General features: G+C 43.6%; 1 protein-coding gene and 1 long non-coding RNA gene across 7 annotated transcripts in view; one reads left to right on the top strand and one right to left on the bottom strand.

Annotated features, from left to right (window-relative positions):
- Nucleotides 1-24,587, top strand: part of DCAF1 (DDB1 and CUL4 associated factor 1) — an 88,606-nt gene that overhangs the window by 7,246 nt on the left and 56,773 nt on the right. For 2 of the 6 annotated variants that reach the window (XM_008260723.4, XM_051852378.2), the window contains 4 exons: nt 10,703-10,820; nt 18,201-18,277; nt 21,435-21,508; nt 24,198-24,311. In XM_008260723.4, coding sequence (XP_008258945.1) covers nt 10,711-10,820; nt 18,201-18,277; nt 21,435-21,508; nt 24,198-24,311 — 375 coding nt within the window. In that variant the 5' untranslated portion in view covers nt 10,703-10,710. Of the gene's footprint in view, nt 1-2,577; nt 2,704-8,589; nt 10,505-10,702; nt 10,821-18,200; nt 18,278-21,434; nt 21,509-24,197; nt 24,312-24,587 lie in introns of those variants that run through there. The other 4 variants (XM_070050758.1, XM_017343849.3, XM_070050759.1 and 1 more) reach the window with 4 other exon arrangements.
- LOC127492440 (uncharacterized) overlaps nt 979-24,587 on the bottom strand; it is a 34,816-nt gene continuing 11,207 nt past the window's right edge. The window contains exons 2-3 of the long non-coding RNA XR_011379524.1: nt 20,100-20,273; nt 979-1,709 (exon numbers count right to left, since the gene is read on the bottom strand). This is a non-coding gene — a long non-coding RNA (uncharacterized lncRNA). The remainder of the gene's footprint in view (nt 1,710-20,099; nt 20,274-24,587) is intronic.

Genomic DNA, 24,587 nt, shown 5'->3' on the forward strand with positions numbered 1-24,587 from the left:
AGTATTCCCATTGTGTGGGGAACAGTATTATTTTCGTCTCACAACAGCCATTTCCATTTTTCAGACTAGGAAATTGAGATCTCAATTTGGAGAAGTTTAATAACCAAGGTCTCACAAATACCTCAGCAGAGTTAGTATTGGAGTCTTTAAGTTGCTACCAAGTAGCAAGTTTTTGATTTTGATCTTGAAGGTCTCTCTGAGCCCATTCCTGGTCTGTGAAAAAATGGCAGAATGGTTGTTAAAATTCAAAATAATTTAAGTAAAATTACTTAATTCAGTTTTTGTTCCTTACTAGATATTCACTCATTGGTAACTGTTATGTCACTAATGGATAGGTCATAGTTTCTGCATACCACTTAAAGAACTCACTTTAAAACATGGTGAATTGAATACTACATCGTTGTCTTTTTTTTAAATTTTTTTTTTATTTTTTGACAGGCAGAGTGGACAGTGAGAGAGAGACAGAGAGAAAGGTCTTCCCTTGCCATTGGTTCACCCTCCGATGGCAGGAGCCAGGTATTTCTCCTGGTCTCCCATAGGGTGCAGGGCCCAAGGACTTGGGCCATCCTCCACTGCACTCCCAGGCCACAGCAGAGAGCTGGACTGGGAAGAGGAACAACCGGGACAGAATCCGGCGACCCAGCCGGCGCCGCGGCTCACTAGGCTAATCCTCCACCTTGTGGCGCTGGCACACCGGGTTCTAGTCCCGGTCAGGGCGCCGGATTCTGTCCTGGTTGCCCCCTCTTCCAGGCCAGCTCTCTGCTGTGGCCAGGGAGTGCAGTGGAGGATGGCCCAGGTGCTTGGGCCCTGCACCCCATGGGAGACCAGGAGAAGTACCTGGCTCCTGCCATCGGATCAGCCGCGGCGGCCATTGGAGGGTGAACCAACCGCAAAAGAAGACCTTTTTCTCTGTCTCTCTCTCTCCTACTGTCCACTCTGCCTGTCAAAAAAAAAAAAAAAAAAAAAAAATCCGGCGCCCCGACCGGGACTAGAACCCTGTGTGCCGGTGCCGCAAGGCAGAGGATTAGCCTAGTGAGCCGCGGCACCGGCTACATCATTGTCTTATACATACCAAAATTTTGTATTAATGCAGTCTTTGATTGACAGTAACATGAACTAGCATTCATATTCTCATTTTAGTTTTTGTAAGTTTGTGTTTTCCTTGTGCAAGTGATTGTTTCCCAAAGTTAGTTATAGTTATCTTGAGTCATAGATTAATGTGTGAAGTTCTGAAAGTGATACCAGAGCTATAAATGTGTTTCTAAGTTGAGTTTTGAAAGTTGAGTTTTGGATGCCTTTAAATTAACTAACTGACCTTTGTCAGAGGTAGTGTTTTCTTTAAATTGTGCTTCCTGTGCTTTCCTGGATTATTGCTTAAATTATGCAAGAGACATTCCCTCCTGGACCAGTTTTTCCCCCCATTTAAAAAAAGTATAGGGGCAAGCCTTTGGCACAGCAGTTAAGTTGCTGCTTGGGATGTCTGCAACCCATGTCGGAGTACCTGGTTCTAGTCCTGGTTTCTCTGCTTCTGATCCAGCTTCCTGCTGATGCACAGTATGGGAGGCAGCTAATGGTGGCTCAGATGTTTGTGTCCTTGCCACCCGGATAGATGGCTTGGATTGAGTTCTGGGATGCTGGCTTTGTCCTGGCCTGCTCCTGGCTGTTGCAGGCATTTGGAGCAGATGGAAGATCTCTCTCTGTTTCTTTGTCTTTGAAATAAAATGTAAGAAAAATTTTAACTGTACATTTATACAGCAATATGATTGACAAGCCATTTTAAACTGTTCAGTAGATTCACAGAGGTGACATGACCTCTTTCTAGTTTCACTAAATTTTCTTCACCTCCAAAGGAAGTTTTATACCCTTTTAGCAGTCATTTCCCGTTTCCCTTCAACCACCAGTTAACTCTGTTTTCTTTTCTTTTTTTTTTAAGATTGATTTATTTTATTTGAAAGGCAGAGTTACAGAGAGGGAAAGACAGCGAGTGAGAGAGTGAGTGAGTGAGCTTCCATCCACTGGTTTATTCCCCAAATGGCTGCAACAGCCGGGACTAGGTCAGGCCGAAGCCAAAAGCCAGGAACTCCATCCAGGTCTCCCACGTGGGTGGCAGGGGCCCAGGTATTAGGTATTAGGACTATCTTCTGCAGCTGGGACTCGAACTGGTGCCCATATGGGATGCTGGTGTTGCAGACTGCAGCTTTACTCCCTGCACTACAGCGTTGATCCTTGTATTCGGGTTTATTTGTTCTTGATATTTCTTATTACTAGAACCATATAATGTATGGCCTTTAAGGTACTTATTTCCACTTAGCATTGTTTTCAAGGTTCACCCACATCTGTAGCATGTATCATTATCAGTATTTTATTTCCGTGGCTAGATATTCCATTGTATGAATACACTGGCTTTTGATTGCCCATTCATCTGATGATAAACATTTGGATTATTTCTGCCTTTTGGCTCTTGTGAATAATGCTGCTATAAACATTTGTTTGCAAATATTTGTCTAAATGACTTTTTAATTCTTTAGGGTATATACATTATAGTAGAGTTGTTGGGTCATATGATTTTTTTTTAACATTTATTTATTTATTTGAAAGGCAGAGTTTGAGAAAGATCTTCCATCTGTTGGACAGAAGGCTGCACTGCCAGGGGCTGAGCCAGGCTGATGAGAGGAGCCAGGAGCTTCCTCTAGGGTCTCTCATGTGAGTGTCAGGGTCCAAGCACTTGGGCCAAATTCTGATTTTCCGAGGCATTGACAGGGAGCTGGATTAGAAGTGGAGCAACTGGGACTCAGCACCCATATGGGATGCTGGCTTCACAGACAGCAGCTTAACCCACTGGGATCAGCCCTGGTTTAATTCTTTGTTTAACTTAACAAAATGGTAATTCTTAAATAAAACACAGCAGTTTTTTGAGCCGCCACAAATGGTGTACCAGTGTCCCCCAACTTTGTTCCTTTTCCAGATAGTTGTGGTCATTTTGGCGTTCTTTGGAATTCGAATTTCAGAATTGGTGTGAATTTGCAGACCACGTTGGAGGGTATTGCCCTTTTAAATCCTTTAATCCATAAACACATGATGTCTTTGTATATATTTAGCTTGTCTTTAGCAATATTTTGTAGTGTTCAGTGACAAGTCTTGTACCTTTTGGTTAAATTTATTAGAATATTTTATTCTTCTTGGTGCCGTTGCAAATGAAATTATTTTTTTTAGTTTACTTTTAGATTGGTCATTGTTAGTATATGGCCATATGATTGATTTTTTATGCTATTGTAACCTGCAATTTTGCTGAATTAATTTTATTAGCTATGATAGTTTTTACGTGATTCCTTGTATATAGAGATTTTCTATATAAAGATTTAAGTCATCTGCAAATAAAACTAATTTTATTTCTTTCCAGCTTGGATACCTTTTCTTTATTTTTCTTTTTATTTATTTTTTATTTTATTTTTTGACAGGCAGAGTGGACAGTGAGAGAGAGAGACAGAGAGAAAGGTCTTCCTTTGCCGTTGGTTCACCCTCCAATGGCCGCCGCGGCCAGTGCGCTGCGGCCGGCGCACCGCGCTGATCCGATGGCAGGAGCCAGGTGCTTCTCCTGGTCTCCCATGGGGTGCAGGGCCCAAGGACTTGGGCCATCCTCCACTGCACTCCCTGGCCACAGCAGAGGGCTGGCCTGGAAGAGGGGCAACCGGGACAGAATCCGGCGCCCCGACTGGGACTAGAACCCGGTATGCTGGCGCCGCAAGGCGGAGGATTAGCCTAGTGAGCCACGGCGCCGGCCTATTTTTCTTATCTAATTGCTCTGGTGAAGTGTTCTAGTACAGTGTTCAATAGAAGTGGGAGAAGTAGGCATACTTGTCTTGCTTCTGATTTTGGATGGGGTCTTTTCATCGAGTATAATGTTACTTGTGGAATTTTCTACATGCCTGTTATTCTTTTTTTTTTTTTTTTTTTTTTTTTTGACAGGCAGAGTGGATAGTGAGAGAGAGAGACAGAGAGAAAGGTCTTCCTTTGCTGTTGGTTCACCCTCCAATGGCCGCCGCACTGCGCTGATCCGATGGCAGGAGCCAGGTGCTTCTCCTGGTCTCCCATGGGGTGCAGGGCCCAAGCACTTGGGCCATCCTCCACTGCACTCCCTGGCCACAGCAGAGAGCTGGCCTGGAAGAGGGGCAACCAGGACAGAATCCGGCGCCCTGACCGGGACTAGAACCCGGTGTGCCAGCACCGCAAGGCGGAGGATTAGCCTATTGAGCCGCGGCGCCGGCCTACATGCCTGTTATTCTGTAGTAGGAGTTCTCTTCTGTACCTACTTTATTGTGTGTGTGTGTGTGTGTTTTTAAGACATTTTAACAATTTATTTGAAAGGCAGAATTAGAGGGAGAGATAGCTTCCATTGACTGGTTCACTCCTCACATGGCTCCAATAGCCAGCATTGGGCCGGCCAAAGCTGGGAGCTACTTCTGGATCTCCCACATGGATGAAGGGGCCCAAGAACTTGGGACCATCTTCGGCTGCTTTCCCAGCTGCATTAGTAGGGAGCTGGATCAAAGTGGAGCAGTTGGGACTTCTACCATGCTCATATGGGATGCCAGTGACACAGGCGGAGGCTTAACCTACTACATATGCCATTATGCTGGTCCCTGAGGTGTTTTTTTTTTTAATGAGAAAAGGATGCTAGATTTTGTCCATTTTTTTCCTCTGTCAGATCATGTGACTTTTCTTCATTCTATTGTGTATTATGTTGATTCTTTTTCAAATATTGAACCACCTTTGCATCCCACTTGGTCATCATAATCTATACTTTATTTTTTAATTTTTATTTTATTTATTTCCTTGAAAGGCAGAATTGGAAAGCAAGATGTTCCATCTGCTGGTTCATTCCCCAAATGGCTCCAATGGCCAGGGATGAGCCAGGCTTAAGCCAGGAGCAGCTTCTGAATTTCTCATGTGGGTGCCGGGGACCCAGACACTTGGGTCATCTTCCACTGCGTTCCCAGTGGAGCTGGATTGGAAGTAGAGCAGCCGGGAGTGGAATTGGCGCCTAAATGGAATGCTAGTACCACAGGCCGGGTGGCTTTACCCACTATGCCACAGTGCCAGCCCATGATATATGATCTTAATATACTGCTGGCAATTTGCTGGTATTTTCTTGAGAATTTTTGCAACTCCATTAATAAAGAGCATTTCTTTCTTTATTTAAAAGGCAAAGAGAGAGATCAATTGGTCTCTGTTCATCACTGGTTCATTTCCCAAATAACAGCAATAGCCCAGTATGGGCCAGACTAAACCTAGGAGCCAGGAATGCCATCCTGGTCCTCTGCAGGGGTGGCGTGGGCCTAAATATAAAGAGTAGGACCATCTTCTGCTGCCTTCCCAGGCACTTGAGCAGATGGAAAGCAAAGCAGTCAGGGCTTGAACTGGGGCTCCGACCTTGAATGTCTGTGTTGGAAGCAGAGGTCGTGCTGTAACACCAGCCCTGATAATTCCTTTCTTGTAATGGCTTCATTTGGTTTTGCTGGTAGGGTAATGCTGGCTTCATGGAATGAGTAATAAATTATGTATCTCTACACCTTAATTTTTGGAAGAATTGAGGATTGGTGTTAATTCTCCTTTTAATGTTTGGTAGTGAGGTCTGGCGTTGTGGGGGAGCAGGTTAAGCTGCCTCTAGTGATGCCACTATTTCATATGGGTGCTGGTTTGTGTCCTGGGTGCTTCACTTCTGATCCGGCTCCCTGCTAATGGCCTAGGAAGTTGGTGGAAGGTGGCCCAAGTGGTTGGGCCCTTGCCATCCTGTGGGAGACCCAGATTAAGTTCCTGGCTTCCATGTGGCTCAGCCCTGGGTGTTGAGGCCATCTGGGGAGAGAACAGTAGATTCAAGATATCTCTGCCTTTTCTCTTTCTGTAACTCTGCCTTTCAAATAGGTAAATCAATTTTAAGAAGGTTGGCCATCTTTATAATACTTTAGGGTGTATCTGAAGAGGTTAATTTTTGTTGTTACCATATGTTACTGCTTTGTCCAATCTCTAGGTTTTTGCTTTAGCATAAATTTGTTGTTGAAATTACTGCCCCATTTTACGTATCTTAACTAGTACTCTTCAAGATGGTCAGAGTCATGAAAAATAAGGAAACTTGTCCACCCCACCAACAGAACTCTGTGGAGACATAGCAGCTGAATGCGAAGTAGTATCCTAGATGAGGCCGTGAAACAGAGAATGGACATGTTTGAAAAACTGGCAAAATATCAGTTAAGTCTGGAGTTTAGTCAGTGATGTACCAAGGTTGGTTTCTTAATTTTGACAGTGCATTACTATAAGATGTAACATTAGGGAAAACTGAACTGAGTGAGGGATATACAGGCGTTCTTTGTGGTGTCTTTGCAAGTTTTAATAAATTTAGAATTATTCCAACTAAAAAACGTATTGTAAAAAATTTGTATTTGGTTAGTAGGTAGCAATGAAAAATGCAGTCTGGATTTTCTCAAGTTAAGGTCAAAAGTCCGTAGTCTGTCATACCTGCTGTATTTTGTTTTTATGACTTTAGTTAGAAAGTTTAAAATGTAGGTTCTTTATAGAAAAGAAGAACTTTCTTTTTTTCTTTCTTTTTTTTTTTTTGGAGTGGTGGGGTAAATATTTTCTTTTGGAGTTTTGAGTGGCCTAGGTGATACAACTCACCATCCACTAAATTTGGGCATTCTGTCTGCTTTATTTATTTATTTATTTTTGACAGGCAGAGTGGACAGTGAGAGAGACAGAGAGAAAGGTATTTTTTATTCCGTTGGTTCATCCCAGTGGCCGCTGCAGCCGGCGCGCTGCTGCCAGCACACTGCGCTAATCTGAAGCCAGGAACCAGGTGCTTCTCCTGGTCTCCCATGCGGGTGTAGGGCCCAAGCACTTGGGCCATCCTCCACTGCACTCCCGGGCCACAACAGAGAGCTGGCCTGGAAGAGGGGCAACTGGGACAGAATCCAGTGCCCTGACTGGGACTAGAACCCGGTGTGCCGGTGCCACAGGTGAGGATTAGCCCATTGAGCCATGGCACCGGCCTCTGTCTGCTTTATTAAAACACAGATATTAGCATTTTAGTGGCCAGGACTGTGACTTAGTTGGTAAAGCCACCACCTGCAGTGCCGGCATCCCATATTGGCACCGTTTCGAGTCCTGGCTCCTCCACTTCTGATTCAGGTTTCTGCTATGGCCTGGGAAATCAGTAGAAGATGGCCCAAGTCCTTGGGCCCCTGCCACCCATGTGGGAGACCTGGAAGAAGCTCCTGGCTTCAGGTCATTGCAGCTCCAGCAGTTGCGGCCATCTGGGGAGTGAACCAGCGGATGGAAGACCTCTCTCTCTCTGCCTCATCTTCTCTGTGTAACTCTGACTTTCAGATAAAATAAATCTTAAAAAAAAAAAAAAAGCAGAAATGACCATACTTACACAACATAAGCATCAAGATTTTTAAAAATTATATAAAAACAATTAGCATTTTATTGAGTTGGTATTTCTTCTTTCCATGTGTACATTTTAAATTTCTTTTAAAGATTTATTTATTTATTTGAAAGAGTTACACAAAGAAGGAGAGGTTGAGAGAGAGGTCTCGCATCAGCTGGTTCACTCCCTAATTGGCTGCAACAGCTGGAGCTGTGCCGATCCAAAGCCAGGAGCCAGGTTCTGGGTCTCCCACACAGGTGCAGGGGCCCAAGCACTTGGGCTATCTTGTACTGCTTTCCCAGGTCATGGTAGAGAGCTGGATTGGAAATGGAGCAGCTGAGACTCGAACTGGCGCGCATATGGGATGCTGGCACTGCAGGCGGAGGCTTTCCCCGCTACTCCACAGTGCCGGCCTCACATTTTTTCATTTATTTCTTTGAAAGTGGCAATTACAGAGTGGGGAGAGACAGAGATCAATCTTCCATCTGCTAATTCACTCTCCAATTTGCCACAACAGGTAGGCCTGGGCCAGATGGAACTAGGAGCCTGGAGCTTCTTCCAGGTCTCTGACTTGGGTGCATGGGCCCAAGCACTTGGCCCATTCTCTGCTTCCTGCTCAGGCACATTAGCAGGGAGCTGGATCAGCAGTTGGGACTCTGCCAGTGCCCCTGTGGGATGCTGGCATCACAGGTGGCGACTTTACCCACTACGTCACAACACCGTTTTTTTTTTTTTTTTTAATAAAGATTTATAAGGGTCGGTGTTGTGGCATAGCAGATTAAGCCTCTGCCTGTGAAGCCAACATTCCATATAGATGCTGGTTTGAGACCCAGCTATTCTACTTCCAATCCAGCTCCTTGCTAACGTGCCTGGGAAAGCAACGGAGGATGGGCCAAGTGCTTGGGCCTCTGCACCCACAAAATCTTTAGGGGCCGGTGCTGTGGCATAGGTTAATCTTCTGCCTGCAGCGCCAGGCATATGGCATATGGGCGCCAGTTCTAGTCCTGGTTGCTCCTCTTCCAATTCAGCTCTCTGCTATGGCCTGGGAAAGCAGTAGAAGATGGCCCAAGTGCTTGGGTCTCTGCACCTGCATGGGAGACCGGAAAGAAGCACCTGGCTCTTGGCTTCGGATTGGCACAGCTTCAGCTGTTGTGGCCATCTGGGGAGTGAACCAACGGGAGGAAGACCTTTTCTCTCTGTGTCTCCCTTTCAGTATCTGTAACTCTACCTCTCAAATTAAAAAAAAAAAAATCTTTAAAGGACTACCCTGTGGTGGATGAATATTTCTTTATTTAATTGAAAGAGAGACAGAGATTTTCCATCTGCTGGTTCACTGCGACTTCGCAGTGGCCAGTCAGGTTGGGCAGAAGGGCAGAAGCAAGGAACTCCATCTGGGTTTTCCTAGTGGGTGGCAGGGATACAAGTATTCCTGGTCATCATCTGTTACTTTCCTGCATGGATTAGCAGGGAGCTGGGATTTGAATCTGTGTGGTTATGGGATGCTGATATCACTGGGGATGGCTTAACCTGTTGTGCCACAGCACTGGCTGACTGGCTTTTTTCTTTTTCTTTTTTTCGGTCATTGTTCTTATGGTAGATGTCTTAAGAAGAGTTAACAATTCCATGGGAGATCTGGATTGAATTCTCAGCTCTTGGTCTTGGCCTTGCCCAGCACTTGCTCTTGTGAGCATTTGAGGAGTAGCCAATGATGGGAACTTTCTTTCTTTGTAAATAAATAAAAGCAAAAGCCAATAATCTGGCGTTCGATGCAATAGTTAAGATGCTGCTTGGGATGCCTGCCTCCCACTTCAGAATGCCAGAGTTCAAGTCTTAGTTCTGTTTCCAATCCTGCTTCCTGCTATGCAGATCCTGGGAAAGAATACATGATGGTTCAAGTATTTGGATTCCTGCCATGCATATGGGAGTCCCAGGTTGAGTTTTGAACTTTTAACTTTGATCTAGCCAAGCCTTAGCTATTTTTTTTTTTTTTTAATTTTTTGATAGGCACAGTTAGAGACAGAGAGAAAGGTCTTCCTTTTCCGTTGGTTCATCCTCCAAATGGCTATTACAGCCGGCGCACTGCGCCGATCCAAAGCCAGAAGCCAGGTGCTTCTTCTGGTCTCTCATGCGGGTGCAGGGCCCAAGCACTTGGGCCATCCTCCACTGCACTCCCAGGCCACAGCAGAGAGCTGGCCTGGAAGAGGAGCAACCAGGACAGAACCGGCGCCCCGACTGGGACTAGAACCTGGGATGCCGGTGCTGCAAGCAGAGGATTAGCCAAGTGAGCTGTGGCGCAGGCCAAGGCTTAGCTATTACAAGACACTTGGGGAGTGAACCAGTGGATGGAAGATCACTGTCTATTTCTCTGCCTTTCACATAAAATGAAAATAAATTACTGAGAATAATAATCCTAGATCGGCTAGTAATCTCTTTCTGGTGTGAAACTTTTTGGAATGGTTACTCTTTCTGTGAAAATAGACATTTTGCATGACAGGATCTGATATCTTGGTCCTGAGGCTACTTGTGTAGCAAAGTTGATCTTACAAAATATCTAAACATTTGTGTCTCGTTTATTACCCCTTTAAGAGCCCATTATGTGCTTCTCCTGTGTGGTTGTCTGAATTTGATTCTGCAATGGCTGCCTCATCTCCCTATCTAATGCATTGCTACACATTCCTGCATTCCTCAAACCAACAACCTTCTCTCTCTTTTTCCAGCCTCTTATCCTCTCCCCAAGAAATCAGTTGTGAGATAGGTTAGGAAGCTTGAAGGACAAATTATTTTTTTGTATTCCTTCCCAGCTTTCATGTTGGTAACAACATACAGTTCAATTCTTGATCTTTTGTTAAGAATTAACAGGAATGTACTTTTTATCTTCAGTAGAACTTTCCCCTGAGGACAACAAGAACAAAAATTTTTAGAAATAGTTTTTATCATATTTTGCTTTAAAACAATATAACTTTCAAGGTTTTGGACCTCAGAGAGCTAGATCTGGGATTATTGTATGGGTATTAATCATATGTACATTTTCAATGAGAGACCAGTCTGAGAGAGGTGAAAGGACTTGTTCTTCATGATTTGGTGAGTATTCAGGGTTTCTCATTGTACCACAGAAAATTGTGTGATGAGTCCAAGGGTTAAATTTCTCTCTTTGATTATTTCCCTAGGGTATCTCTTTTCGACTATCTCCTTGCTTTTCCTTTTATGGGAAGTATGTTGGGTTTATTTACTTGTATTCATTATTGGTTCTTTTTCCCCCCTTCTTTTTTGCTTGTTTAGGCCAAGCCATGACTACAGTAGCGGTACATGTGGACTCCAAAGCTGAGCTCACTACCCTGCTGGAGCAGTGGGAAAAAGAACATGGCAGTGGGCAAGACATGGTCCCTATTCTTACCAGGTATGAGTAATGCTTCAGTTGTAAAAAGCACACTTATACACTAGATGTTTATGCATACATGCATGTATGCACACAAACAAATTTAAAAAGAGTACAAAAATGGGTAGGGGAATATGTAGGAACATTTTTGTGATTTCCAAGTCCATTTTTTTCTTTTCCTGCTTTTATTTTACATTTCAGGCCTTTTTTCCTGCCCTCATTCTCCTTCATGGATTCCTCTGTGTGTCTCTTAACCTGAGGATTTTGTGTCTCCCTTCTCTCTTTGCCCTAGTGTTCTGCCTTGGTAATTTTACCCCTGTGATTTCACCTGTTGTCCCAGGTTAACTTTTAAGTCTCTCTTGCTGCTTCATATCCTTTTTTATAAAAAAAAATTTCAGACTTATTTCTCAGCTAGGTGGTGTACATATCGTTCTGGTTCTTCCACAGACACCTGAAACACGTTACGTATAAAATGCAGCTTCTCATCTGTAGCCCTGCCTACTTCCTCATCCTTAATGTAAGCTTTTTGTACTCTCTGCCTTGGTGTTTGGATTAAATGGTTTCAAACTGAAAAACAGGGTCATCTTCCTCTACCAGCACAGTCTTAGTCGCCAAGCCCTGGGGATTTCGACTTCCTCCTCTACTCTTGTTCATTGCCACTATTACTTGCTTCGTTAGCTGTCAGTCATGTTTTGACTGTCCAATAGGCAATGTGCCCTTATCACCCTGTCTCCAGTTTACCATTTTCTAGTATATCTTCTCCCTTGCTGAAAGATTTATCTTTCTTACACAAGTGTCTTACCTCTGCTAATAAATGTTTTGTGGCTACATTTTTCCTAAATGCAAACTATTTAGTGTGGCCTATGAGGCCATTTATTATTTGACTGTTCCTTTTTCTGCTTCATAGTATTCTTCTGAAGGTATAGTTCCATATTTTCTGATGTCTTTATGTCATTGCACTTACTGTTCCATGAAATGCTTTTTCTTGGCATGTTTGACAAATTCTTGTCTTTTGAAGAAATGACTCAAGAATCATACCATTAAAACCTTGCCTGACTTTGACTTCCCTAGGTGTCTGTGATACTTTCTTTATTATTAAAATCAGAAACTAACCATTTTATAATAATTTTCACCCATGATATTTCTTACCACATTGGACTACAGATGTTTTGCATGTGTCTCATCCCTTAGCTGTATCTTTTTCTTGGTGTCTGCTCAGGCAATGACTTGCCCACTGCCTGGTATGTAGTAACTCTATGGTACATAATTTCACTGAATGAATGATGAAGGAAGAAACAAAGTGAAAAGTAAAGACCAAGGAAGGATGCTTGTGTGTTTTCTAAGGAGAAGATCACTGGAATTTGGGGATCTTTATCGTCTAATCTTTGCTATCAAAGCTATGAAAAATTTTTGTTTATACAGTGATCTATTAACTCATTATGGTGAAAAAACTATGGTCTTACAAAAGTTTAAACATGGGTAAATGCTTTGTTTCAAATTATTCTTTTTTTTTTTTTGACAGGCAGAGTGGACAGTGAGAGAGAGAGAGAGAGAGAGAGAGAGAAAGGTCTTCCTTTTTCTGTTGGTTCACCCCCCAGTGGCCACTACGGCAGGCACGCTGCGCTGATCCGAAGCCAGGAGCCAGGTGCTTCTGGTCTCCCATGCAGGTGCAGGGCCCAAGGACTTGGGCCATCCTCCACTGCCTTCCCAGGCCACAGCAGAGAGCTAGCCTGGAAGAGGAGCAACTGGGACAGAACCGGCGCCCCAACCGGGACTAGAACCCAGGGTGCTGGCACCGCAGGTGGAAGATTAGCCTAGTGAGATGCGGCACTGGCCCTCAAATTACTCTTGATACTTACAGAATGTAGGAAAGTACAGGGGTTTTTTTGGCGTGATGGTGGAAACTTTTAATTTGTGGAGGCACTGGAAATTAAGACCCATTAAGAATGATTAAGCTTTAAAACTGTTAAAATAGTTGAGATGCAGACAGAGTGGATTCAGGAAAAAATGCCACGCATTTACGTGTATGTGTGTTGACATAATTGAGAAAGGAGTCATTAAAGGATGGCTGTTGTGCGTTCAAGTGTTGATTGAGCACTTACACTAAAAATACTTAATGTATTATTGTCAAGATTGCTTTACATTCTTTGACGCTCAACTTTTTCAGTACGCTATGATATTCAGCAGTGGAAACCTAAAATAATGGAGCACTGTCCTCAACAACATCCCCACATGGGAAACAACTCAGATTAATAGATAAGAAACAATTTAGAATGGTACAAAGCAGTATGTAATGAAGTGGTAAATCAGGCAGTATGCTTTGTAAATATCGTAGGGGTATGAGAGTGGCAAGAACTTGAAAGAGTTTTTTTTGTTTTGTTTTTTAGGATTTATTTTATTTGAAAGTTAGAGAGAGGGAGAGACAGAGAGCAAGAGAGAGAGAGAGCGCTTCCATCTGCTGGTTCACTCCCTAGATGGCCAGTCGTAAGCCAGGAGCTTTTTCCAGGTCTCCCACGTGGGTACAGGGGCCCAAGGACTTAGGTCATCTTCCACTGCTTTCCCAGGCACATTAGCAGGGAGCTGGATTGGAAATGGAGCAGCCATGACATGAAGTTTAATCTGCTGTGCCACAGCGACAACTCCAGATTTTTTTTTCTTTTTTTAAAGATTTATTTTATTTGGCCAGCGCCATGGCTCACTAGGCTAATCCTCTGCCAGCACCCCAGGTTCTAGTCCTGGTCGGGGCGCCAGATTCTGTCCTAGTTGCTCCTCTTCCAGTCCAGCTCTCTGCTGTGGCCCAGGAAGGCAGTGGAGGATGGCTCAAGTCCTTGGGCCCTGCACCCGCAAGGGAGACCAGGAGGAAGCTCCTGGCTTTGGATTGGCGCAGTGCGCAGGCCACAGCAGCCATTGGAGGGTGAACCTACGAGGAAGACCTTTCTCTCTGTCTCTCTCTCTCACTGTCCACTCTGCCTGTCCAAAAAAAAAAAAAAAAAAATTATTTTATTTATTTGAAAGGCAGAATTAGAGGATGGGAGGGAGAGAGAGTGATCTTCCATCTGCTGGTTCACTGCCTGAATGGATGCAATGGCCAGGGCTGGGCCAGGCCAAAGCCAGGAACCAGGAACTTTGTCCGGGTCTCTCAAATGAGTGGCAGGGGCCCTAGTACTTGGGCTGTCCTCAGTTGCTTTCCCAGGTGCATTAGCAGGGAGCTGGATCAGAAGTGGAGTAAGTAGGACTTGAGCCAGCACCCAAATGGGGTGCCTGTTGTGGAAGTGACAGCTTTACACACAGTGTTGGCCTCTGAATGCGTTTCTTGTATTTATTCAACAAATATTTGGGAACCTTTTGTGTGTCAGCTCTAAGAATCTCTTCTGAACTTCAGCTTCCTTGTTTATCACCAATAGTATCACTAACAGCTCCATTGTTAAAATTGAGATGATTGTCCCCTGGGCTACTTGGTAAAGACTGAATAGACACGCAGTGGAAAGCTTAGGTTTGAATTCCGGATTTCGATTCTAATTCCAGTAGACTTTGCCGTGGGGATGTGGTAAAGGTTCTTGAATCAGAGATTTGAAAGATGGTGGAATAAAGCTGGATGAAGAGCAGACCTACTTGGTTTTCTAGGGAAACTGAAAAAGGCATTGAAGGGAGAAGGAACCATGACATGTTTTGTGGCAATCAGGGAATTAGCCACACCAGAGTAGAATGGAGGATGAAAATAAGGTAGAAATGGAAAATAAAGTTGTGTTCTGCTAGATCTTAAAAGATCTCCAAAGTTAGACAGGAAGTTGAATAGATAGTAGGGTGGATTCCAAGTATCTCCCAACTCCTTCCATCTTTCAGGTTGTGGGTCTGTTCATTGAATGTTTTCTGAAGCACCTTCAGGTTTGGAGATTTTGACAAATCCTAAAAGGAACAAATGAATTTCAGGCACTGCTAATTTCAGGCTCATCTGTTTTTAAAATCAAAATAATTTATTTTTTTTCTTTGAGAAGCAGAGGGAGATAGGTATACTCCTCATCTGCTGGTTCACTCCCTGAAAGACCAAGGAACCAGAAACTCAATCCAGGTCTCTCATGAGTGGCAGGGACTTCACTGGCTGGGACTTGAGCTCAAACATTCCAGTATGGAATGTGAGCGTCCCAAGTGGCACCTTAACTACTGCACCAAACACCTGCCCTCCATCTATATTTTTATATTTACTATTATTTTTATAATTTGACAGTTTTTCTCAGAATATAGTATGATAGTTTGTAACTCTATTTTTTTAAGATTTATTTATTTATTTATTTATTTGAAAGGCAGATTTAGAGAGGCAGAGGCAGAGAGAGAGCTGTTCTATCTGCTGGTTCACTCCCCAAGTATTTGGAATGTCTGGAGATGGGCTGATCCGGAGCTAGGAGCTTCTTCTGGGTCTCCCATGTGGGTGCGCGGGCTCAAGGACTTGGGTTATCCTCCATAGCTTTCCCAGGCCATTTGCAGGGAGCTGAATTGGAAGCAACCAGGAATAGAACCGGCACCTCTATGGGATGCCAGTGCCGCCAGTGGAGGCTTAATCTATTGCGCCACAGTGCTGGCCCCCATGTTAAAGAACTCGATTACTACCTCCAAAGGCTGCCTCCCTCAGTCTGAAATACCAGGAAGTTGGAATTGGGAGCTGGAGCCAGAAGTTGATACCAGATACTACTGTGTGAGATGTGAATGCTATAGCTGGTGGCTTAAGTGCTAGGCTAAATACTCTGGCCCATGGATTTTTACACAGAACTTCAATGTTAAAAGTAGGAAATTTGGTCTGGTGAGAGTAAAACTTAGTGGAGAGCTTTAAAATTTTTTATTTATGCTTTTGAGAGGCCAAGAGATGGCGGGGGCAGGGAGAGTAAGTGAGAGGGAGGGAGAACTCTCCCATCACTGGTATACTTTCTTTTTTTTTTTTTTTTTTTTTTTGACAGGCAGAGTGGACAGTGAGAGAGAGAGACAGAGAGAGAAAGGTCTTCCTTTGCCGTTGGTTCACCCTCCAATGGCCGCCGCTGCAGCCGGTGCACCGCGCTGATCCGATGGCAGGAGCCAGGATCCAGGTGCTTTTCCTGGTCTCCCATGGGGTGCAGGGCCCAAGCACCTGGGCCATCCTCCACTGTACTCCCTGGCCATAGCAGAGAGCTGGCCTGGAAGAGGGGCAACCGGGACAGAATCCGGCGCCCCGACCGGGACTAGAACCCGGTGTGCCGGCGCCACAAGGTGGAGGATTAGCCTATTGAGCCACGGCGCCGGCTCTTTTTTTTTTTTTTTTTTTTTTGACAGACACAGTGGACAGTGAGAGAGAGAGACAGAGAGAAAGGTCTTCCTTTGCCGTTGGTTCACCCTCCAGTGGCCGCCGTAGCCGGCGCGCTGCGGCTGGCACACTGCGCTGATACGAAGGCAGGAGCCAGGTGCTTCTCCTGGTCTCCCATGCGGGTGCAGGGCCCAAGGACCTGGGCCACCCTCCACTGCACTCCCGGGCCATAGCAGAGAGCTGGCCTGGAAGAGGGGCAACCGGGACAGAATCCAGTGCTCCGACCGGGACTAGAACCTGGTGTGCCGGCGCCACTAGGCGGAGGATTAGGCTGTTGAGCCGCGGCACCGGCACTGGTATACTTTCTAAATGACTGCAACAGCCTGGGCTTTACCAGGCTAAAGCTGAGACCCAGGAACTCGGCCCAGATCTCCCATGTGATCAGGAACCCAACCACCTGTGGTCTGTTACTTGCTGCTTCACAGGGTGCATGTTAGAAGGAAGCAGGAATCAGGAACCAGGAACAGAGCCAAGACTCCAACCCAGGTATTTTCATGTGGGATGGAAGTGACCTAACAGCTATGTCAAATGCCAACTTGGGCTGGTGTTAGGGTATAGTTGGTAAAGCCACAGTGCGTGGCTCCGGCTCCCATGTGGGCACAGGTTCATGCTTCAGTTGTGATTCAGCTCCCTTCTTTAATGGCCTGGAAAAAGCAGTGGAAGATGGCCCAAGTGCTTGGGCCCCTGCACCCACTTGAGACCTAAAAGAACCTGTTGGCTTTGGCTTGGCCTGTGCCAGCTGTTGTGGCCATCCTGGGAGGTGTACCAGTGGATGGAAGATCTTTCTTCTCTGTTTATCCTTTTCTGTCTCTCTGACTTTCAAATAAATAAATCTTTAAGAAAAATTGCCAGCTTATTGGAAAGTTTGAGGTAGGACAGAGCATATTAGATACTGCAGAATGTGATGGCCTTACAGTTGAATGTCATTTTAATAGATTGAAATGTCATTCTTGGGGATGCCTGCGTCCTGTATCAGAGTACCTTCTTTGACTCTTGACTACTCTATGCTAATCCTCTTAGAAGGCAGGATGTGATGGCCCAAGTACTTGGGTTTCTGTTGCCTTCTGGATGGAGCTCCTGGCTCCTAGCTTAGCCCTGGCATAGCTACTCACAGTTGTTGTGTGCAGTTGAAGAGTGAACCTGCAGATGGAATCTGTCTCTCTCTCTCTCTTTTGTTACTATTCCTTCAAATAAATAGCAATCTTAAAAAAAATTAATTCTTGGCTTAGGGTGCTCAAAATTTAGTTTTTCTTGTTTTATAAAAAAAATGAATAAAAAGGAACTGTTGATACATACAACATGGATGACTCTTAAAAGGACGTAGGTGAAAGAAGCCAGACATAAAGAGTACATATGATTCCATTTATATGACGTTCTGGCAAAACTTACCTGCAGTGGGAGAAAGAAGATGAGTGGAGTATTAACTTGGGAAGGAATAGAGGCTTAACTAGGGGGAGAACATTATGGGTGAAGGTAGCAGCACATAGAAAGGCCCTGAAGTCAAAATGATGACGAGTGGAGAAGGCCATGTGATTGAAGCTCAATGAAGGAGGGCAGAGGAATGGTGAAGTGGGCAGAAGCCAGGTGGGCCATGTGGTACTTGGGTTTAATTCAAGGTATTATAAAGTGGAGAATTAATTGGGTCAAGCATGAAACTGGAATATTATCAAGGGATAGCTTATTGGAAGTAATACAGGTAGTTGATGGTGGTCTTGGTAAGAATGGGAGTGGTTATGATTTAGAAAAGTGAATAGAGTCAGGAGGTATTTGTAGGTGGAGCTGATATTCCTATGGGGGATGAGGAGAAAAGATTGTGGTGATGACTCTGAGGCTTTGTCTTTTGAAGTAATAATAGTGCTGTTTCCTTGAGGCAGGGAAGGTCTAGAGAGGAATCAGTTTGAGAGTAAGAATAGTTTGAGGGGTGATTATTCCAATCCGATCAGAGAGAGACCTCCTCTCTAACTTTGTGCATTTGTGTTTTACACCTGGCTGTTGAACTGACTGTTATAGGACATGGCGAATTGTTTTGGTGCACTTGTTCCAGAGTTGACCCTTTCCTCCCTTTGTGCTAGGATGTCTGAATTGATAGAAAAAGAAACTGAAGAATATCGTAAAGGAGATCCAGACCCATTTGATGATCGACATCCTGGTAAGTCATATGTTCTCTCTTAAGCTTGGGGTCTTTTTTCTTATGAAAGGAAATTGCTAAAAGAAATACTTTTCAATTGATAGAACATCATCTTGTGGTAAGTTTTAAGATCTTTTGTTTGTTAAAATGTAAGGAAGGTGGGGGCAATGAGGAAAAATAAATTCCTAGGGCTGGCACTGTGGCTCACTTAGTTAATCCTCCGCCTGTGGCGCCAGCATCTCGTATGGGTGCCGGATCTGTCCTGGTTGCCCCTCTTACAGTCCAGCTTTCTGCTGTGGCCCGGGAGTGCAGTGGAGGATGGCCCAAGTGTTTGGGCTCCTGCACCCGCATGGGAGACCAGGAAGAAGCACCTGGCTTCTGGCTTCGGATCAGCGCAGTGCCGGCCATGATGGCCATTTGGGGAGTGAACCAATGGAGGGAAGACCTTTCTCTCTCTCTCTCACTCTCACTTCCTCACTCACTCACTTACTCACTGTCAGATAAAATAAAATTTCCTAGAAAAATGGGAAATACTTGTGATACATACATATCAGAGAGTATGTAACTGACTTAAAAGCACTAAATTAATTTGGCATGTTTTAATGAGTTTATATGATTACAGGAACTTGAAACTCTCATTGTGACTTTTTTTTATACTGAAAGATGTTTTCCTCTTTGCCTTCATCTTTCTTTTTTTTTTTTTTTTTTTTTTTTTTATTTTTTTGACAGGCAGAGTGGACAGTGAGAGAGAGAGACAGAGAGAAAGGTCTTCCTTTGCCGTTGGTTCACCCTCCAATGGCCGCCGCGGCCGGCGCGCTGCGGCCGGCGCACCGCGCTGATCCGATGGCAGGAGCCAGGAGCCAGGTGCTTTTCCTGGTCTCCCATGGGGTGCAGGGCCCAAGCACCTGGGCCATCCTCCACTGCACTCCCTGGCCACAGCAGAGGGCTGGCCTGGAAGAGGGGCAACCGGGACAGAATCCGGCGCCCCGACCGGGACTAGAACCCGGTGTGCCGGCGCCGCTAGGCGGAGGATTAGCCTAGTGAGCCGCGGCGCCGGCCTGCCTTCATCTTTCTGATAATATTTATCTTTTTACTGATGGGGAAGTACTTTTTTTTTTTTAAAGATTTATTTATTTATTTATTTGAAAGTCAGAGTTACAGAGAGAGGAGAGGCAGAAAGAGACCTGCTGAGCCACAGCGCCAGCTCCAGGGGAAATACATTTGAAAATGCACTTAGTTCCTTGCTTTTAGTTGGGAACTTTATACTTGGAACTTTAAATAATAAGCAGCACTTTTTATGTTTAATGCCATTTCTGGTTAACTTAATTTTATTTTGGGTTAATTTTATTAGAATCCTGACAAATTGCCTGCTTTGGTATGGTGTTTGCCATAATATAGAATTGTGTGAGACATGAGACTGCCATTTATGTTCTATGGTGGATTACCAGTGGGCAAAGCTTAAGTCATGTATGGGTGCATACTGCAGATAATCTCTAGCCGCAAGCAGTCCTTTTTGGAGAAGAGCCTGAAATTTTATGTGTGAAGAGAGTGCCAGGAAGTGGGAATTAAAAATTAAGAACATTGTATGTCTATCTGAATGTTTGAGGGTTTCTGTTTCTTAAACTTTCGTTCTCAAATGTAAAGAAGCCAGGCATTTCAAACTGAGTTGTTTTGTGATGTTACCTGCTGCTCTTGTCCTAGACCTTTCTTGTGACTGCTGAGGAATACTCACTGGCTAATCCACATCTTTAGTAACACATTCAAAGCATGAAGGAGTACAAAAGTGAATACGAAATCAGAAATTAAGTTAAAGAATAGACATTTGGCATTTGGCATGTCTTACCTGGGTGCCTGGGCTCCACTCCTGATTCTAGCTTCCTGCTAATACACACGTGGGAGACAATAGATGTTGCCACCATGGCGGAGATCTGAATGAAGTTCAGCTGTGGCTTGGCCCAGCCCTGGCTATATTGCAGGCATCTGGGGAGATGGAGGAGCTCTCTCTCTTTCTCTGTGCCTTTCAAATACAATGAAAATATATGCAAATTGAAAGCAAAATTAAGTTAATACCCACAACTATGAAAATAACTCTAAGAGGGATGGTCATGCTTATTGTCAGTGCCTTAGAAAGGATGAATTAGTGATGGGGAAGGAGAGAGAGAGAGAATAATGTACCCCCCTTTTTTAATATTTGTTTGAGAGGCATAGTTTTTTTTTCAGTATAGACTTTGAAAAAAATTTTTCTTTCCTACCTCTTAATTTAAGCTATATTTATCTTTGGCATAATAATAAAAAATAAGGATTTCAGTTTCATCATTTATAAACAGAAAGTAAGGAACCTGAGGCCCTTACTTGTTTTTATGATATTGTGAATTACCTTGAGATCCTGATTAAAGCTTGGTGGAAACTTCCTATCAGCAGCTCACATCTTGTCATCATCCTATATTATATCTTTTAACTGAATTTGCCTCTCTAGTGCTCTGAAAGGAAATTAAAATAGATGGTATCTCTTTAAAAAATATACCATTTCTTTTGGTCATTAACTAATTCTTTTACCTTTAGGCTTTGCATTGAATAGATCCTGGATCCCTTGTCTTTCTTTCTGTGGAAACTAGGGAGTTGAGATGGCCAGGGTTACTGTTACAAGGTTATCTTTAGGGAGTGAGAATCATCCCATAACCTACACCGAGGTGTCCTTACAGGTGTGAGGATGCATCTCTGCTGCTGTTGTCATTTTATTTGATGGAGAGATTGGACGTGGAACCTGTCTTCTCTAGACTACTCATCAGGGGCTTGCTTTCTGCCTTTCTGTGACTGGGTGGCCAGGGATTTTCTTTCATTTAGACTCCTTTATGATTATTCTGTAGACCTTGTGTACCCTTGGTGGTGCTGGTCAGGACCCAGTGTTTGTTTATGGACTTCAGCATTGCTGTGTAGGCATTATACTGTGAGATGGGAAGGTTAAAGAGCAGTGTCTGAAGCTTTTATGTTTAAAATTTTTTTAAGAGAATGTTCTTTATGAAATCTGATCCATCACAGCAATCTTTTCTTTGGTTATATTTATGTTTGTTGGCATTTTAATGATATTTATAACAACTCAGGTGCCTTTCCAGAGGTCTTAGTTGCTTCACTGGGATGACTTACTCATTCCTTTGTTCCTCCCCTCTTCTTTTGGTAGGTCGAGCTGATCCAGAGTGTATGCTGGGCCACTTGCTGAGAATACTCTTCAAGAATGATGATTTCATGAATGCAGTAGGTTTGCTTCTTACTTTTCTCCAGAGATCATCATCAGCAGACTCTACACCTTTATCATTTTTTATTGTGTGTGTGTGCGTGTGAGTAGTTTGCTTCCTCCTACGACTTTGGCAAGATTGCAAATAGCGTGGGTAGGTTTTTAAATTTGGTATTGGTTCAGTTGGAATAAGGTAATCATGGTTTTCTTTCTTGCCAAAGTCCTAGTTGTGAGCAGATTTTCTCTCTGGTGTGTACTTTGTCCAGATGAATAATGACGAGGATTTTCAAGGCATGTATGTTTTCTTGGGTAAGATGATTTTGAGTTTGAGAATGTAAGAGTCCTGTTGAGTTCTTGAAAGGAAAAATAAAAGCGATGTATATGGTGTGATTCCACACTGACACTGTACGTTTTGGAATGTGGAGGAATAGAAGGGTGCTTCCTTGTTAACTCAAAGCTGTTGTGAAGAGTGAGTGAGTGAGTGTGCGTACTAAAGAATGAGCAAGTGAGAATGTGTGTGTGGGTCTGCTTCACTCACAACTCCTGAACATAGTAATTGCCCCCAAAATTGCATATGTTAGATTTTTTGGAGACAGAACACCATGGTGCTTGAGAGAAGGGGTTTTGTGGTTTTGGGTTCTGTGTTTCAGGTTTAAATCTAGCTCCATTGTTCATTGACAATTTGATCTTTGGGCCTCTTCAAGCTTTATATTCCCCAAGCCTTATTTTCCTGATCTATAGAGTGGAGATGATAGTACTCACTCAAAACATTTTTGAAATCCTTAAGTGAAATTGGGGATGGAAAGGGTGTGGCATAGAGCCCGGCATATGATGAAGGCTCAGTATTAAGCTTTATTATGGTCTGGAATATTAGTGACTCCCAATTTTTGTGTAACCAGTGTCTCTCTTCAGCTTCAGACTGCTTTCAGCTGTCTTCTAGATAATGCCACCTAGATGTAGCCCACAGGTCTCTTAAATCCTACTATGTCTAACCATTGGCTGCACAGTCTGATTCTCTTGTTCTCTAGCTCAGTAATGAGCTATCCAGGTAGAAGGCTTCCTTTACTGCAACCTCTCTTATTCAGTGTATTTATAGGTCTGTTGTTCCCTCATCCTTAAACTTCACAAATCCATCTACTTCCTTTCTATCCTTGCTGTCAGACCTTAATTTAACCACTGCCATTTCTCACTTGGTTACTACAATAGCCTCATAACTGGTTTCTTCCTGTTTTATCCTCCTTTCATCCATTCTTTATAGTACAGAAATTTTCTAAACTATAAAACATGATCATGGTACCTCTTCCTTACTATTTACTAATGGTTTCTTGCTGCCATTAGGATAAATTTAAATTCCTTAGTTTGACATAAAAATTTAATCTGTCTGGCTTTTGTTCTCCAACGTCAGTTTTTCTCTGTTGGTCTCCTCTCACTCTTCTTTAGGCAATGCCCTTCTTCTTCCTTATGTTCTGTCTTAGAATCCCTTTTCTCTCCAGCATTCACTGAGTTCTCTACGGTGGGTGGTTTCTTACTTAGGATTGCTTGTGTAGAATGCCGATGGTGCTATCTGTCTTCCTGACAGTCATCTGTCTTGGATTCTAATAAGTCTTTGATGGTAAGACTGTAATTTTTTACCGTTGTATACTTTTTTTTTTTTTTAAAGATTTATTTTTTTGAGGGAGTTACAGAGAGAGGTATAGCCAGAGAGAGAAGTCTTCAGTCCGCTGGTTCATTCCCCAAATGACCGAAATGGCCAGAGCTGAGCTTATCCGAGTCTAAGAGCCAGGATTTAGGCCATCTTCCACTGCTTTCCCAGGCCATAGCAGAGCTGAATCCGAAGAGGAGCAGCTGGGACTCAAACTGGCGCCCATATGGGATGCCAGCGCTGTAGGCTGAGGCTTTAATGCACTACGCCACAGCCTCGTCCCTACCGTTGTATACTTAGCACCATAGCATCAGTTAGTAGTAGAGATTTAGTAAATTTTAGATGAGTGCCAAAAGAAAACTTTACTTAACATACATATATATTGTTTATTATAGAATTCAAGTTTTTATTAACTATTGTCAAGAACTGAGGCTTGTCTTGCTTTGTTTTATACTTCTGAAAAAGTGTAGGGGCCAGCATTGCGGTGTACTGGTAAAGCTGCTGCCTTCAACACTGTCATTCCATATGGGTGCCTATTTTGAGTCCCAGCTGCTCCACTTCCAACCCAGTTCCCTGCTAATTTGGGAAAAGCAGCGGAGGATGTGGCCCAAGTGCTTGGGGCCCTGCACCCATACGGAAGACCTGGAAGAAGCTCCTGGCTCCTAGCTTTGAACTGGCCCATTTCTGACTGATGCAGCCATTTGGGGAATGAACCAGTGGACAGAAGACCTCTCTCTATGTGTCTTCCTCTTTTTCTACTTCTACTTTTTAAATAAATAAAATAAATCTTTTTAAAGTATAAAGAGTTAGGGGTGATTTCTTTGTGATACCCATTGAGCTTTAATTTCTGTGGTGGCTGAGTTTTGTAGGGGATTTAAAGCTTCTGAAGAAATTCTTTATGATTTCATCATGGATCATAACTATTTATAATAATAAAAGGTTTACTTTGTGATTGTTAGGTGCCTTTAAGAAAATGATGGAAATATTAGTTTGTTAAAGATTTATTAGACTTCCTTAATTTGACTGGATTGCATTTCAGATGAAAAGTATGTTTTTTTTCTTTGTAGCTGGTAAATGCATATGTGATGACAAGCCGAGAACCACCTTTAAACACTGCAGCTTGCAGACTCCTGCTGGACATCATGCCAGGGCTAGAAACTGCTGTTGTATTTCAGGAAAAGGTACTTATTAAAAAGAAATGTCATCATTTTATTTTTAATCGAATAGTGATCTGTTTGATTTGTCTTTGGTGTTAAAATAATTAAGGTTTTTTCTTATTTATTTAAGAGGCAGAATTACAAACAGAGAGGGAGAGTCAGAGAGAGAGGTGTTCCCATCTGCTGGTCCACTCCCCAAAGGGCCGCAATGGCTGGAGCTAGGCCCGTCCGAAGCCAGGAGCCAGAAGCTGCTTCCGGGTCTCCCATGCAGGTGCAGGGGCCCAAGCACTTGGGCCATCT

The sequence above is a fragment of the Oryctolagus cuniculus genome, chromosome 10 (assembly GCF_964237555.1).
Source record: "Oryctolagus cuniculus chromosome 10, mOryCun1.1, whole genome shotgun sequence".
Taxonomy (NCBI): domain Eukaryota; kingdom Metazoa; phylum Chordata; class Mammalia; order Lagomorpha; family Leporidae; genus Oryctolagus; species Oryctolagus cuniculus.